Source organism: Corvus moneduloides, chromosome 1 (assembly GCF_009650955.1).
Source record: "Corvus moneduloides isolate bCorMon1 chromosome 1, bCorMon1.pri, whole genome shotgun sequence".
Lineage (NCBI taxonomy): Eukaryota > Metazoa > Chordata > Aves > Passeriformes > Corvidae > Corvus > Corvus moneduloides.
In genome coordinates this window covers 28,648,914-28,666,953 of record NC_045476.1, presented here as the reverse complement: position 1 = coordinate 28,666,953, position 18,040 = coordinate 28,648,914, and the positions used below count along the sequence as shown (strand labels likewise).

The following is an 18,040-nucleotide window of genomic DNA, read 5'->3' as shown; positions in this document are numbered from 1 at the left end:
AAAGTCTGTGTCTTCTTTTTTGAGTATGTAGTTACTGTGATTAAATAACCACAGAATATTCAGGAGCTGGAACGGATCCATATGTGAGGCTGTTCTCTGGGACAGCAGGGAAATAAGGGACAAACTCAAAAAAGAAGTTTGGGGAACCCTGACAGATTTGACACTGGCAAAAGCCTCTCCAGTAACATGAAGCTCATTACCAGCATGTGCTTGTTTACTGAGGCATGGATTGTTGTTTCAATCAGCCTTTAAATTCCCAGCGAGCTGCAGACTTCAAACCTCCAACACAAGGACTTCTCCTAGTAAGGATCTGGGCAGCCTCCCTCCAACTAGGGGAAAGCGCGAAGCATGGGAAATTTCAAAGCAGAAGACAGAAAAGGCTTTGCAGGGAAAAGGAGACAGATCTTTATATAGGACCAGAGAAGGCCAGGTATGTAAACATTTGCACAGCTATAAGCTGTGGGAGCACTCCCGTTGTAATCAACAAGATCTCTTAAACATGCTTAACAAGAGGCTTGTGCTTACATACCTGGCATAAATGGAGACAGAACAATCAACTGCGGGGCCGGCTTACAGGGCAGCTCTCCAGTGCACACGGACAGGGAGCGACGGGGCCAGAGACCCAAATCCGTGTTTTCCTAAAAGCGACTGATAATTCTGGATGGCCAGTTAGAGTAAAGCTGATATTTACAGTTATGGAAACAAATACCTAAGAACATATATATGTATATACATATGTATGTATGTACGTACATATATATATATTCTATATGTGTGCACATGTACACTTTTATATATTTTTTTTTTATTTAAAGATATATATAAAAATCAGGCCATAAGCTACTCAGAGCTTCTGAGATTCCCAAACCTAACAGCAGATGCTGCTACAAACTGGGACTGAAATGTCAAGTACCAGTGATGTTTAAGTGCTACGTAATTAAATTAGAAGAGAAATAGCATTCATGTGTTAATTCAGTCATTCAGATGGATTTTATACATTCACAGCAAGAACATAACTTACCCTTTAAGCACTCCAAGTTTTCACCTAATGGCTTTTTATTGGCAAAAAGGCCTCATCTCTGCATTCAAACAAAAAAGCTGTTGATTTATCTAACCTTTTTAGGTCAGGTACCTACAGTCTAGATACACCCCATACCTTCTTCTTACATTCTGTAGCCCAGAGCATCATAGCACATAAGTCACTTGCTCCACACGTGACCTTTGGTCTCAACAGTGCCCCACCAAGGACACTAATGGCAGAAAGACATCACAAATTGAGTTGATACTCAGAATGCTTCAGTGAAACAAAGAGACGTTAGTTAAATGCAGATCAGAATAAAATATATTTGAGTCCCAGTCAGAGCTGTGAGGCCCAGCTATCTGCAAAACAGGAGCAGAACTTTGACCAGAGCTTTTTATTGATGGAAATACTAAAGCCTGCACTACATAAAAGGAATACCTGATGTATCACATATCATGAAAAAGAACAAGCTAAAATTAATGGGCATATGGAATCCACATGTGTAAGTAAAAATTGAAGGTTAATTACTGTTATAATACTTATATAATCAATGAAGAGAGCTTAAATGTCAACCTGAGCTCCAGAATTTTCAAGTCAGCAAGAGTCCACTATTCATCTTGAAGAACTAGATTAATTTCATGCACCAAAATGTTTGAATAACAGCATATGACAAGAAAAAAAAGAAGAAAAAACGAGTCAAGTCACAGCATCCAAATCTATATCCAATTTCTGAGTAAAAACAAGAGAAAGAAGAGAACTATCATGTTTAGAAATGGATTTAAAAGATAATTCTTGATTTTTCCACAAGAAATTAAGTTTCAGGAATTTTTTGTGTCACCAGAATCCACAAATACAAATTTAGTTCCTTCAAGCATTAGCATTTTCTTCCAAAAAAAAATTTTGTTTGAAAAGACAACTACACCACATGCATTGAGTAGTATTATAAAAAAAAAAACAAAAACAAAAACCAAAGCAAAGCAAAAAAAACAACACAAAAACCCCAAGTCTTTCTTCTGCTTTTTACAGAGAAAGGTCAGGAAACACCAACTCCCTATTTTAGCATGCAATTTTTTTCCTGCCTCTCTAAGTCTTGCCAAAATCCATTCTTTATCTGAGGCAGATAAAGAATGTGTTTAATGTAGAGCACCTTATTCTTCTAAACACCCACGTAGCTAACTGAAGGTTAACAGATGCATCAGAGAGAGTAACAAGAAACTGAACTGAATCAGAAAGGTTTTCAAGGTTGATTGCTATGTTAAACCGCCGTTAGCTGCCATGCAACCAAAGAAAACCAGTGCTCATTTTGAGGAAAACTTCTGCCATCTACATCAAACTCAGAAGAGTAAACATCATGATTTAAGTTCACTACAGGTTACAGCAGCTTATCTTTAGATATCTTCCAGGAATCTGTTTTCAGAGCAGAAATGTATGTCCTACAGTAAGAGAAATAGCATGACTCTAGCATCACTGTTACACCAGCCGTGTCCCACTGATGTGGATGGATACTTGTCTAGCAGTGACACTAGAGTGGAAAGAATGGTGGTTGAGATCACACTCCAAGCTCCACCACATTGGGACTACGTGTGGTCTTAAACAATATGGCTTTGGTTGTGTTTCACACAGGGATTAAGTTTACATCCTTCAACACCTAGGAGGCAGTATTGAAAGGTAGGACATTACTGTCTAGTGGTGAGTGCTGCCATTGCAGGTACCAAACTATGACTTGTAGCCCTCTAGTCATCATTTGTCTGCACAGAAATGCCCTGCTTCACACTCCCATCAGTACCGTGTATGGGCCCTCTGTGAGCCTGGTTCCTCACACACAGTGGAAGTGCCAAGTGAGCATGGTCGCTGCAGTTTCCTGGGGGAGAAAATGGAAAGCACAAGTCCAGCTACTGCAGTGATCAGTTCGAAGAACTAGACTTTGTTAAGTTCCCCACCACCTCTGCTCTGATTTGGCAAAAGTTAAAGAAATTAGAGGATTAGAGAAAACAAATGTCCCGTTATTTTAGAAAAGTTAATTCCTGGAATGCTGGCTGCCAGGGGGACCACAGCAACAGAGCAATCAGAAAGAGAGAGAGTCAGGGCAATTCTTTCCTATCAAGTTGGCAGACACCCCAGAGATTGTTCAGCAGTTCTCCAGGATCAGTGAGAAAAAGTCAGCTGTGGGAACCTAGTCCTGCCTTTGCAAGCATCAGTACCTTGTAAACCCTGAGAGTAAGGGCTCTGAAGTGAGCCGCAACATGAAACTGGGCTGTGTTCCCAGCTGGTGTGTACTGGTGTCATTCCACCGAGCTGCATGGTTCAGCTTGGGACGGTGCTCCCAGGTACCACCAGTGCTTCCAGGGCTTTACAACACAACTGCATGCAGAGGCTCTGTGGGAATCTCCCTCCCAAACCTGCATAGGCAGTGGTTCCCCAACTGCAGCAGCTGCAGGTCACACAATTCTTTGTCACTTCTCTAGATCGCACTAGGGACGAGAAACTAGACTTAGATAGGGCACCCCCAAACTGCCCTACCATAACACTTGAGGCACTGGAAGGGGCATATTTGCTCCTTTTCAACAGTAAAAGAGAGTCAAAGGAAGGTTAGTTTATAGTTAACCATATAGGACTCCCTCCAAGCACCACGAGGCAGAGCTAAAAGTCAGGACAGAAACCAAACGGTTAAGCTGCATTCCTCTCTGAGTACCCATTAAAAGAAAAGTCCTTCTCTGTAGCCAACTTCAAATCCAGTATTCTGAAAAAGTGAATTAGAGTGGCTGGAACTGAGCTTTTCTAAAGCAGTTTACATTGGACAGATCGCAAGAACAATAATCACAAAACATGCTTTCTGTGAACCTTCCAAATTATCACATTTCTTCTTTTGACAACTGAAAACATTCATGGGGTGGGGGAAAAGTCTGAAATCTAAGGGATAAGTGTAAGGCAGTTTTAAGAGCTGATGATCTGAAATAGGAACAAACTAAAAAAAAAAAAAGATAAAGAAAAGCCAGGCCTTTTGAGTGCAGCCCAAACCCAGAGTGATTGAAGAAATCAGATACTTTCATGGTGACAAATTCCAAAAGCACAAAAATAAAGACAGCTACTTTCCTCAGAATTTATAGCTGTGAGAAAAGATTAGTTATTCATATAACTGTAACATCCAAGTAAAATCAGTACCTCATTATTCTGATCAAACAGCCAGGAACGTCTGTTCAAGGGCAGTCCTTGCCCAGACATTGCAAAGCAACCAGAGAACAAGAGGAGGAAGTGTAATAAAGAGAAATCCTGGATGAAGCCAGTCAGCAAAGAGCTCAGGGCATAAAATGCCCTTTTATGCCCTCAGACTACCTGCCATAAATTTCTGAGCATTAGTGTCAGGTGAGACATGTCATTGCACCCTGGTCTTTTTACACTTACAGACCTGCAGTGGTGTTAATGCTCTGGCACTTTTGCTGGCTTTCTTTTCCATAGGCAGGCTCTCACAGATTTGGCATGATAGAGTGATCCAAATCATACAGCTAACAGCCAGCAGGACCCACCCTGCTTTGCAGCCTAGAAGCCTTCCTTCCTCCCTGCTTGGCTTTAAAAGGCATCTTGGCTGCATTGGAGTCTTCTTTTTTCCAAGGGAGGGAGAACCCCAAATTTCAATTTCCAAATACTCTACAAGGCCTCCCTCCATTGGGTCCCCCAAACTGTTGTTCCTCCACCCCAGGCCTGCACTGAATCCTCCCTGCAGACCTACTTCTCACCAGGGGTAAGCTCTGGGACCCCAGCTGGCTCCCAACACACCCTGCTGTATGCCACTCCCCCCTGCAGTGCCCACCACCGCCTTCCTTGCAGGAGAGGGGAGGACACCACAGATACCCCTCACCTCTGTCTTAATGCTCTGTTTTGGGGTTGCTCTCAAAAGAGTCAAACTGCAAGTCCATTGCTGGTGCACCCACAGCTAGCTGCTCTTCCCGTGCAAATCCCCTTTGCATTGGCAGCGTAGTCTGGAGATGTAAAAGCAAGGACATTTTTCAGATGGTGATGTCTAAAATAAGTAGCTTTTGAGCCCAAATACATTTTCACATGTTTAAGTCTCTTTAGGACTTTAAGTGGGAAAAATTAAGATTTGAGCATAGCAGGCTTAAAGTTATTGACATTAAATTTGAACAACACCCTGAGTTCCTGATTTTTATTTCTTTGGAAGCCATTGTACTTCCACCCTGACTTGCATGGAAGCTGAACATTTAAACTGTATGGTTTGACGTGACTGTGTAGGTCATTTAGTTTCTCTTCATTTTCCACTTTGAGTGCAGATTGCAAAACTGGATATTTGCTGAAATCAGATGGACTTTTTGTTTTGTTTTGTTCTGCATGGCTGATTTCAGTAACTAATCAGCAAGGCTCAAATGACAGGCTTAGCACATTTTCGGCAGTTTTAAATTTCTTCTGTATTTGAAAGTGCAAAATTTCAATCCACTTTTCATTGCTATCTGTTCTGGAGTTCAAATATGTCAGTATTTCCTGGAATGCATATGAGCATTACAAATACAATCAGATTGAAACTCACTTTCAAAAAGTTTGGTATTATTGAGACCTACTTTTAAGTGGAGGCAGATTTAATGTTCATTTGTGTCCAGGAAGTTCAGAGGGCTCCACATGCACACCTTGAAAGCAGAAACAAACCATCTGAAATTAATGAGGTAAGTGTGAGTCCCATCCTTCTATCTGGGAAAGGTGGAGTGAAAAGTTCAAAACCAAAAACTTTATAAAATCAGGACTATTAATTAAATGCTGAGCCAGAATGTATCAAAGGCAAAGGAAGTAATTCCATGTGCTCCACTTGGCATGGGATCAGGCCCTTCATTTAAAATTTTGTAGAGTGAGGAATATGGAAAAGAACACAGTATTACCTTTTGCTTTTTAAAAGCAAAGTCTCTTGTCCACCCTTCTAGGAAGTTCTCTACCAAGAAAGCAGTCAGCACATACCTCCAGATCAGAGAACTGATCTGGAATAATTGCCTAGGTAATTTGAGCAATTTTCCAAGATTCACAGAGCTTCATTCATAGTTAGTTGTCCCTGGGTTCCTCCCTGCCCTGGTTGTAGAGGTAGCTATGCTTGGTGGTCTGTCCATGTGTCTCTCCTCCCCTGTGTAATTTCACCCCTCTGCTTGGTAACCACCAGGCACACTCCAGTGACCAAACCATGCAGTACCTAAGGCCTTCCTACAACCCTACTAAAATTGCTCCACTAGTCTAGCCCAGGTCACGGCTAGTGCTCTCTGCCTTTTCATGGCTGGGATCATTCACCACACCTTTAAAGCTGTGTATCACTATTCGAGCTACCACAAGGATCAACCGCAGCAACACGTATGTGACAGATTTTCCTCAGTATACCAAGGCCATTCCTTTCCTTCCCATTCTATCCCTTTCCCACTTTAATTTCTTCTAATTTCTCATATGTTTTATTTTATCATCTCTTTTACCGTTCTTCTCTCTTCTATCTTTCCTTTATTTTCTTGTTTCTTCCTTTTCCTTTCTTTTTTTCTTTTCTCTTTTCCCTCTTCTCTTTATTTTCTTTTTCTTTTTTTTGCCTTGCCTTTCTTCTATTTTTTCTCTGCCTTAGATGTATAACCTTCTTCTTTTCAGCTTCTACTAGAGATGTCAGTAGTTCTTCCTGGGAATATATGTTGCACCTAATCTCCTTAACCTTAAATTCACTATCCCAGTCAGAAAATGAGATTAACTTCCTGAACTTTTTGCAGTTGCTGCCAGAAAGGCCAAAGTCTAAAAGCTTGTGATCTCATTTTTATACGTAAGCAACCACTAGGTACAAAGATACTATCTGTTTATACCCAAATGATCCGTGGAGGTCTTTCACAAGCCCTTTGGGGAGGCTTCTCTCTGTTTCAGTAACGGGAGATTGGGAAACTGCGGTTGTTCATATTGGTTTTACGGGAAAAATAGAATGTCCTCACTTTGCAAAAGAATTCAACTCCTCTGCTATGCTGCAACACATGCATTTTTAAATCAACACAATGGCTCTGCAAGACAGACAATGGATTCCATCTGTCTAAACAGAGATGGCCTCTGCTATCAGGTCAGCTTGCAATCTTTACTTTGTCCTTCTGAATGGAAAGTACCAAACTACATACAGATAACTTAAAGGAAGGGAATGGGACTTGCCCAGCATCAAACAGGAAATCTGTGGCGTGCAGATTTTCTGATAGCCCTCAGTTTGTCCAAAAACCACTGGACCAGTCCTCTTCATGTGAGAATAAATTCTTAAAAGCTTTGGGAGATGAAAGAGCTATGATAAGTTTCATCCTTTCAAGAGGTACTTCAATATCTGCTAATACTAATCTTCATCCTCCCTTAAGAGTTTTGTTTCTATCTCCTTTTTCTGTGAAGAATTTGAAGAACTGCCTTTGATTTTACTCTTAGAAAGAGGTGGGGAACGCACTGGACCAGTTCAAACTGTTTGCAGTCAAACAATGCTTATTTTCGTACCACTGCAAATGTTCACAGCCAACCTATTCAAATACATGCTGCATAACATGAAAGATAACCTGTTTCAATTTAGCTAATAACATCAGCTTGATCCCAGCATCCAGCTGCTGCTATCAACAACCAGATATTTCAAAATCGTGATTATAATTCACTTTCAATGTTTCCTTAGAAATAAATTCTAAAAATATCAGCTGCCTAAAGCTAGGAGAACCAAGCTGGACAAATTCCAGGCCTGCAAGGAAGCTAGCAATGACCTGCATTTTGCTCCATGGACAAATACATACAACAGATGTTGCCAGCTCTTAAGCAAAAATCTTGCTCTAGCTTCTTTTCAAATCTCATCTAGGTATATTGTTCTATCATAATATTCTCTCCTGAATTTTTACTATGTTCTTGATTATTTTAGGTTTGATTCTGGAGTTTTTTGAGTATTTAAGGCTGGCAATAGTCAACAGTTCTCACAAAAAGCTACACAAGAAAAGGTCAGTATTCCTCTCTTCTCCAAACAGTTCAGTAAACTGATGTCACTAACATTGCTAATAGCATGGTCATTAAGGCAAGTACAAATACCATATAAAGCCTTATGTGGCATTTGAGGTAAGAAACAGCTCAATTTTTATATCATAATTTAAAGTGAAAGTGCAATGACCCTACCAAAGGAATAAAAACCCGAATTATTTAAGTCTTCTGGACAAGAGCACAGAAAATGCTGAGAGCTTTTCCCATAGGAAGTTTAAGCAATGAGGCTTTGCGTACCTGGCATGTACAAGCTCATGGTACTGAGGTTCAGGTTCCAACCCTACTGAAATCAATGTGAATGCCCCTTCATTGCCTTTAAAGGACAGTGGATTATGTTTTTTAATTGTCCAATATTTATGGCACAAAATAGATCTGTAATGTATTCTAACAATTTTCATACTTTAGGAGAATGAATTCAATGGTCAGAGGTACAATGCTTTGAAATCTGTGCTCTAAAACTTCACAAAAGCAGATGTAAATGCAAAAGAGAGAGGACAAACAGTGCATTAGGAGAAATTTGAAGAAAGCAAGCCCATAAAACCACACAAAATGAGTCAGCAAGCAGGACAGACTCTTCAAAAGGACTAACAATTGCAAATTTGTTAACAAATTAATACTTCTACAAATTTAACATCATTGATTAAAGTAACAGGCCTCACCAGGTCTTCAGATGAACTTCAGGTAGTTAATATATTTTGCAACCAGGATCTGTGTCCATTCAGTTTGGTCATGTAAACTTTTGTCAGATCTGTTACAACCAGAACTGTTCTACAGAGGTACAGGGAGACTTGGGCTGCACTCAAGGGCATCAGCCCTACTACCACACAACAGAATCTGGAGTTTTCTGTCAACATGGATGCAACTAAGTCTCAAGCAGTGTTTTCTCCCTTTGATCTTCGTTATTCATAAGGTTCTTTCTCTATAAACTCTCCATGCGTTTTTGATGGGGAGCAGGTTGAGTTAGAGTGGACATGATACAATGAGTGGGCAGAACTGCCTGAGAGTACAGGCAGTTGGACAACGGGGTTTGTTCCGGAAGAATTCAGAAAAATGGTACCCTAGTAACACCGTAAAGGTTTGTAGAGTGACTGCTTCATTATCCCATTTTTCTCTGACTAAACTGTATTTCCCTGGTTTTTCTCTGACTAAACTGTGTAAGCATCACAGTATACTCACAGGATGAGCACAAGTCATATATCACAGGTGTCCCAAGGCCACCTGGCCTGAAGATGAAAGGGACATGAGACACTTAAACTGTGACTTGTAGAAAACTCTGCAGTGACTTTCTTGAATCAGTACTCCTGTCTTTCTGCTAAAAGTCCTTACTGTTGGCTTTGGGAGAGAGAAGGTTTTGATGAAAAAACCCAAAAAAATTTACCAGAGAACTGTCACTTTTCTCACATGTTTGCTTTAGTAAAGGCTCAATCCACCAGGAGAAGAGAGTCCCAGTGGGAAATGTACACACTACTCTGCATTTTTATACACAACTTTTTAACGTGTAACTTTACCTTCTCCTAATATGGATCTCCAAGGATGGGAGCTACATATGCATTCCTCTACCAGGTTACATATCTTCAAATCTTTTTTTTGTACTTTAAAGGTCTTCTGGCTAGTTTGGGGTAGTTATTAGAAAAATATTGAAATAGCTGAAGCACAAAAGCAATTGCAATGAAGTGAGCTCCTCCCCAGACTGCTTCCCTGAGTACCTTGTAAATAAGCAGTGTGACACTGCTCACTATAAATTAAACCATGTTGAAGTTTTTTAAGGCAAGCAGTTTAGTATACTCTTCACCCTATGATTTTTAAGAATTTTTTGCTAACTAAGGACTAATTGATACTTACAAATTCACTTTTATCTGTAGCTCTAGGGAATAGAAAAAAACCTGAAAGTCAATATCTTGTCTTCACCTTAACCCTTGCCTGATCCCTGTTCATTGTTTGACACAGTCTGAGCCAAAAAAAGACATCTTCTTACAAAAGTTTCATGGGCCCTTGGCATATGTGTTCCCAGGCATTTTTCTCATGTCTGATCCAAATTCCAGTCGCAAGAGAAACATACAGTAATTGAATTGATTGGTTGTCAGCTTTAAAACGGTGACTGTATCACTGTTTATCAGTGTATTTTTATCACATTGGCCAGTATCACAGAGGCCTCTGTCCAGGGAAGTTACTTGATCCTAAGGAACTGCTCTAAGGTTGGTTGGGTTATTTTCACCAGCTAATAGTGTTTAGCATTTCATCAGGCCACATTAAACTCAATGTACAAGCAGTTAGGAAAAGTACTGTATCTGGCACTGTTTAATGTCACTGACATGAAATGTGAGCAGCTGTGCCAGCATTCCTGAACTCTGAAAGTACTTTACCTTTCCTCTGTCTTTTGGAAATTAAATACATTTTAATATGTTTTGGGGAAATAAATACATTTTAGTACAGTGCTATAATGTTAGGAAGGTCAAAGGATTAACTGTGTCTTGTCATCTGGATAGTAAAAGAAATCAAGACCATTTTAATCACAGAGATGCCTAGCTGCCTTTTATCTCCAGGTTCACCAGGGCTGAGGATTTACAGTGCTCTGTGAGTGGCAGAGCTATATGGCAATTTAATGAAATTGCTCTCCCCAGATTTTGAGTACACATGCATACTCCCTGGAAGAACTATTTCTGACTGCTATTTTAACCTCAACATATTTTCAATAGACATGTCTGGGACAAGCTTTAATCTCTGAAGAAGCAAGACCAAAACTCTGATTAATATCATCAGGAATCAATCTATTTCAATGAACTTAAAAAAGAGGATTTTCATATTTTGCATGCAAGTCAAGAATAGTGATATTTTCCCTTTCTCTGTTTTGGGGTTTTTTTATATCAAAAGATGTAAAAATGACAAAATAACATTTTTATTTTGATTTTATACACCTGAGAAGAAAAAGAGTATTTCCCTTCATCACAGTTAAGTGATCCTCTTTAACAGACCATTCTTCACATCAATATGGCTTCCCCATCCATTGCACATCAGCTGGATCACTGCTGAGGCTGGTGAGCTTTTGATAGTTAGCAACTTGCTTCTCCTGGCCACTAATCAAAAAAGACCTACTTTTGTATGCCAGTTCCAGGGCCAGCAGTTCCCAAGTACATAGGAAGATTCTGGGGAGGAGTTGCCAGGAACAAGATTCATTCAGGAGAAAGAAAAATCCATTACTGTCCATTTGACTGCTGTTTGATTGGAATTTTCTTTTCATGCATTAAAATATCCCTCAGTGAGATCCTCAGGCTATGCAAAATCCTCCTGACTCTGACAAGTTTTGCAGTTTTCTGGGTGATTTATACTTGGTGTAGAGCTTTACTAGCTTGCATGGAAAAGGAAGGAATACAGTTACATGAGGAGGGATGAGGAAACATTTTTAATAATGAAGATAATACAAGAACAATGGGATCCCCCAGTGCAGACAATGGAACCAAAGGGGCCATGGATCAAGAACAGATGCCAAAATGGAAATCTCCTCTTCCAATGGCAGCTAAAGCTTCCTGGCAAACAGCTATAAGTGGGTTCAGTTTGGAATTAGACAACAGGTGTGTCCTGTATCACTCTTTTGCTTTTTGGGGTTTTTCTTTGGGTTTTTTTAATATAGTGATGTGTAAATCAAGTCAAGTTTAAGCAAATACCACACACACTTTCACATCATGGCAGCACCAGAAGATTCTTTTCCAATGCAAGCACAGAAAAACAAATATTCATTGCCAGAGGCAGCTGTATACAGTCATCACAAACTACATTTCTACCTCAAAAGTGGAGGGATCTCCATTTATGAGTTCCAGAATCCCATGTGATGGTTGATTTCAAGTTTTGGGGTACAAGAGAAAACCATTTTGAAATTACAATATTGTCAAAATGCAATCGAACTCTAGAGACACCTATTCCTGAAGATTCTTGGGAAGACTGCTGTAAATTTTTTAAATACTCTTTTTCTGTATTTATTTTTTCTTTTTTAAAGGAAAAGGGTATTATAACAGCTTAAATATCATGGTAAATATTTAAGTGTCTTCCAAATCATCCTAAACCAAAAGACCAAACCTTACAAAAGGGTAAAACTTCATGATCAGATGTTGGAAGCTAAAGGACATTTTAGCTTCCAGATGCCCACTTATTTAAAGGCTTCCATTTATTTCTGACTTAAAGAGTAAGCATCAGTCTGTGGGTCAGTGTTTGACTTAAACACTGAGAAATGGTATCTGGATTTCTCCTGTTGCAGTAACTACTGGAGGTGAGACAAAACAATGTCTCTGATTATCCCTTTAAGCATTTGACTGTCGACACAGCAAACTGAAAAGGAAAAACACTAATGAAAAAAAGAAAAAGAAAGTGAAACACTGTTTGCATGTGAACTCTGCACAAAATACTTTATGGAGTTTAAAGCCCAATACTCAGCTTATTTAAACCAGCATTACTATGTTAAAGTCAAAGCAGCTCTGCCAATTTACTGTAGCTAAGGATGTGGTGATTAGCTATTTCCGTTGCTTGGAAAAGCACAGGAAAAAAACCTGATTTTTTTCAGAAATCCTTGAACAAAACGGAACAATATTTTACTATACCCTATGTATGTGATTCTTAGAAATGTGAAGAAAAGAACCCTTGAGAAAGTAAACCCAGAAAATTTGTTTCTGAGTGTTATCTGACAGTGCTTTTCATTAGTAAACAAATTTTAGTTCAATATCAGATTATCCATTTAATATGAAGCTGAATTCAAATTTCTGCTTTTCTCATTAAAAAAGGATGTTCCCCTTAGATTAAAAGGAAGGTGGACTATATCAAAACCTCTTCCAATCCAGTTTCAATTCTTCCCCTACGGTGTCCCAATTCTCAGTTCAGATTTATTTCTATATTTATTTTAGAAGTCACGCTTCCAGGATCTCATGATGTCTTTAGCACATGGATAGAGTATGGTGTTTGGTGCCAGGAATGCAGTGCAGGAAAAAAAAAATTAGAGCACAAAAACCAGAGAAAACAAGCAAACAAACGAACCAAAACACTGTGCTTCAAAAATGAGCAACCACAGTGGGGTTCCACTGCAATTTGATTATGTAATAACCTCTTTTCTTCCCCCAGAAGGTAACGCAGAGTTGTGAAGTTCAAATGTAATACAGACGATCTTGTTTGTTAGAGTGGAAACAAAGTGACAAGCTATTTATAATGCCAGTCCTGTTTCTGATGCTTTGAGAGAAACATGGACATTGTGTGTTGAGTGTCGATTTGAGTTAGTTTTATTCAGTTCTAGGAATAGAAAGGCTTTGCCTCACTCTCAGTGTGCACACAACAAAGGTTAAACCCTTCCCATACACCTGAGTTTACTTTAGCTGTAAATTATATACTATCACAGAGGAGCCTGGGATGTCTTCTGGAAGTGAAGAACTGCCAAATTGGTTTGTAGAGAAGAAATGGCTCTCCTTTAATCTTTCCCTTACTATTTCTCATGGATCGAATTCTTCCACCTTCTTCCACTGCATGGTGCCTTACTCTTAAGAGCAAGTCTACTGAATGACATGGTATTATGAAATTTGAGGAAGATGTGTGAACTCTCACCATGTTCTAATCATGGGGGTAGGACTTAGTCAAAAGTTTGGTACAGATTTCAACCTGTGTTTTCTCCATAATGAAGGTGGTTTGGATGGCAACTAGAGTCAGAAACAGGGATCAGTACCTACCCACAGAACCAGACTGGGACATCTGGCAAGTTTTGGTATTTGACATTCAGCATATGGTTTTCTGTGGATCAGTGTTTAATGAAGAGTACCCTGGGCCTTTCTGAATAAAATTACAGAAGGCTATTCAGGGACAGTTGGTCTCTCAACTAGTCTCGGAATAGGTTTTTTTGATAACTGAAGAACTCTGCCAATTTCAGCTTCTTTTTGCTAACATGTTGGGATTGTCATGACTATGCAACGTAATACAAAAACATATTAGTAATTTGGAATACCAGGGAATAGAAGCAAACTTTGTAACGGTTACTTTACTCTTGATCTAAGACAGAGAGAACAAAGTGTTCAGGATGGATAATTCTGTTCAAAATCAATCAGATCAACCACCAATTTGTAAATAAATTACTTTCTATTAAAATACAAAGCAGCTTTCTGTGAGTGGAGAGTCTAGTATACAGGTTTTAAAGGTTCTGCTTCTTTTCACTAACATCACGTCTTTCTGAGAACAAATGTTTAGGCAATTACTGTAATTATGATAAGGGCTCCATTTTCCATGTGAAGTACAGAAAATGAGTAGTCACACAGGACTGTATAATTACATTTATTCCCAACCCCCCCAAGAAAATCTTTCACTCAGACAGCATGAGATTGTTTATTTGATACATCAGTGTTAAAATCATGCAAACACACGTGGAAGAAAATTAGGAATTAAATTATGTCTTCTCTTTGAGTCCCATTAGGGAAACTGAAGGGGGCAAAAAGAGGACAAAGTAATGTGAACTCAGTGTGAAGGAATGTAGCTAATGTTCCTTATCTGACCTCATGCTGAGCCACAGCACCAGTGCGAAGCAGTTCTTCTATAGCATCATCCTCATACCCCAGCATGCTCTTCAGTATCTCCACTGTGTGTTGTCCAACAAGTGGAGGTGGTTTTGGATGTGACACAGCAAATTCACTGTATCTGACACCTGGTCCTGTAAAAAAAAAAAAGCACATAGGAGGGAAATTTTTAGAGTTACTACCCATATTTATATTGAAGTGTCTACGTTAGTTTAAAGGCAACTGATTTTCACACCAGTTCTAATCACAGTCCTTACCCTAGAAATGTTATATTCTGAAATTACAGACTAAAAAATATTCCAGTTTGCAATAATATACCAATAAGCCAATTTAAAATAGTTCACTCAAATGCAGAATTGCTGGATATTCTCCCAATCTTGTCTTCCCATTTTTCCCAGTGATATGTATATCAGGATGCTTTGAGTCATATTATGTCACAGGTCTGCCACTCTCTGCTACCTGAACAGCAAGGTCCAGCCCGCTCAAGATGTGGTGCAGAAATCCCCACATTTCTACAACAGGAGGCAGCACAAGCACAAGGACACAATGAAATGTCATGTTAACACACTTTTACTGATGTCAGAGCAGTGCACGGACAATGGGAAGCACCATCTCCAGTTGGCAGCAGCTCAAGTACCTCTGCAGTGTGCTCCATTATCCTGCAGTGACATAGAATTGACAGCATGCACATTATATTCCCCAGCTTGGTTTACATTTTTAATTAAAAATACAGGTAGCAGCAGCAGTAAGAAAATCAACAATGATTTATTTGTTCCTGCAGGAATAATTTCAAAGGTGAAAATTTGGAAGCTGGCAATGATATGAAGACTCCTCTGTCTTCTTCTGTTGCAGGTAGTCAGATCTCAAGTTTTAGTGATACTCTGTAGTGAAAAGAACAGATTTCAGTGTAGTTTCCTGCAGAAAAGTAGCTACACTCTTACTACCAGATTCAGAAAGGAGAATGAGCCACAAGTTTACTCTGGGATCAGAAGTGAGGTATGCACTCGGAACATGCATAGAAAGATTACCTGCTTCATGGAGAAAGAGAGGACAATGGTTTCCTTAACTGTTAATTGAAAACTCTTCTTTAATACAAAACTGAAAAGCCTTTGATACAATTGGCAAAAGGATTCCTCTATTCACAGTAATGGCTTTTATTACATCATTAAAAAGAATTTACAGAAAAGGTTATATTTCATTATATCTTTGTCTACAAAACTACACTTTACTTCAAAATGCAAAGAAATATAAAGAGCATTTCAATAGCCAGAACAGTGTTTGTTTTATTTCTGAAGAAATAGAATATTGACCACCAAGGGAATTGAACCACAGCATGAATTGGTAAATTTACTATGTAAAGCTACTACTTATTTGAGGAGAGATGCTGACAAAGGTCATTCAGGATGCCAAAAAATGCCATTTTTAAATCTTTTTGCCAGTCTTCATGAACTATAATCAAATGTTTAATACGGTAAAGTATCCACTTTCAAGAAGAACAAAATAAGATAAAAGGTGCCTAGAAAAACGTTTTTTTTCAAGCTGATTTGGTACATTTCTGACAAGTATGCTCCTGGAAGAAGTAATAGTTGGACTTGATGATCTTAAAGGACTTTTCCAACACAGATGATTCTAGGATTCTATGTATGGTTTCTGAGTTTAAAAAGGAAAGGAGTTAGAATTGGGGAACTGCAGAGCAAATCATTTAACTCCAAGTTCCATTCAATATTGGAAAATTAATCACAATGAAAATACTCAGGAGATGAGTAACAGACAGTATGTACCTCTTAAGAAAAATTAGTGTATGTGATCTCTTGTCTTTCTAGCAGGAAATGGACTGGAGGTGAGATACATCCCATCAAAAATCTAGATATAGAAGTTTAGGTCCTTAGACACTTTTTAGAGACACTGAAGAGGAAAGTACACACTTACAGTGTCTTCTAAGACGCTGGTAAATCAGTAAACCTGGTCAGACGAATTGTGATCACCTGTGTTTCTCCATAAAGGAAAGGGTAGACAAGTGCCTTAGATGGGGAGCTTTACCACCCAGACATCAAGTCAGGTGAGATGATCCTCTGTCATGGTTTAACTCCAGCCAGCAGTCAAGCCCCACACAGCCACTTGCTCACTCCCTCACCAGTGGAATCAGAGGGACAACCAGAACAGGTAAAGGTAGAAAACTCTCGGGCTGAGATAAAGATAGTTTAATGAGAAAAGCAAAAGCCTTGCACACAAACAACAGGAATTCACTACTTCCTATGGGCAGGCAGGTGTTCAGCCACCTCCACTGGAGCAGAGCTACATAACAGTGACTTGGGAAGACAAATGCCAACACTCCAGAAGTTCCCCTCCTTCCTCCTTCTTTACCCCACTTTACATACTGAGCTTGATGTCATACAATCTGGAATGTCCCTTTGGTCAGTTGGGGTCACCGGTCCTTGTTGTTTCTCCTCTCAATTTCCCATGTGCCACTTGTCTTACCAATGTGGCAATATGAGAAGCAGGGAAGGCTTTCTGAAAGCCCTGCTCAACAATAAAAAAAAAATCTCCTTAATATCAACCCTGTGTTCAGCACAAATCTGAAACACAGCCCCATACCAGCCACTGTGAAGAAAATTGCCTCTACCCCAGGCAAGACCAGCACACCCTTCAACCAGTAGGATGCCAAATCAAAATTTGACTTTCAAAAAGAAAATTCTCTGTTATTTTCCATAAACTGAGTAAAGAAACAAGGTCTAGATAAACCCAAAGCCAGGTGCAATACTGAGAGGGAAATCATATTCAGAGAATTGCTTCTTGGGATCTTCTAAAACAGAATATTTCAAGTGAGCTCCAGAGGAATCTGTTCAGCATGAAGCACTTATCAGTTTATTTTTACCTGGATGGCTGATGGAACTCAGATCTTACCTGCTCAGCTTTCTGAGGACTTCAAAAGCTAAAACTTCCTGTAAAGCACATTTTACAATGACCTGGCTACACTGGAGAGAAGGTCTGATAGAAGAGGGGGAAATTCAATACTGTCAAGGGGAAGGAACTACATTTCATTACATAAATGCAGGGCAGGGGACAAACAGGAAAGTAGGAATAGTTAGGGGTTATTCTAGATCACGAAGTGAAGATGAGTCAACAACATCATGCTGTTGCGAAAAAGGTAAGTGTCATACAGGGATGTACAAACAAGAGAGATGCCTGCAGGACACATGAAATAATCTTTTTGCTCTAGAGCTGGCAAGTCACAGCTGGAGCAGTGTCTGGTGTGGGGCCCCCACTGCACAGCCATCTGAAACACCTGAGAGCTTCCACAAGACAGCAGATGAAATTTTCACAGGAGACATGACAGATTGAACCAAGTAGGATCATGGACCTAAAGAGAAAAGCTAGAGAAAAACAACTTCAAAACTGTTTTCAAAAAATGTAAATAACCACCACCAGCACTAAAATAAATCCTAACCCCCCAAAATCCATGCCAACTTCCTGGATGGAGGAAAGA

At 39.4% G+C, this 18,040-nt stretch overlaps 1 protein-coding gene across 2 annotated transcripts in view; it reads right to left on the bottom strand.

Moving 5' to 3' along the window:
* Positions 1-14,298: 14,298 nt before the first annotated feature.
* SUGCT (succinyl-CoA:glutarate-CoA transferase) overlaps positions 14,299-18,040 on the bottom strand; it is a 341,541-nt gene continuing 337,799 nt past the window's right edge. For both annotated transcript variants that reach the window (XM_032103637.1, XM_032103633.1), the window contains one exon: positions 14,299-14,687. In XM_032103637.1, coding sequence (XP_031959528.1) covers positions 14,524-14,687 — 164 coding nt within the window. In that variant the 3' untranslated portion in view covers positions 14,299-14,523. The remainder of the gene's footprint in view (positions 14,688-18,040) is intronic.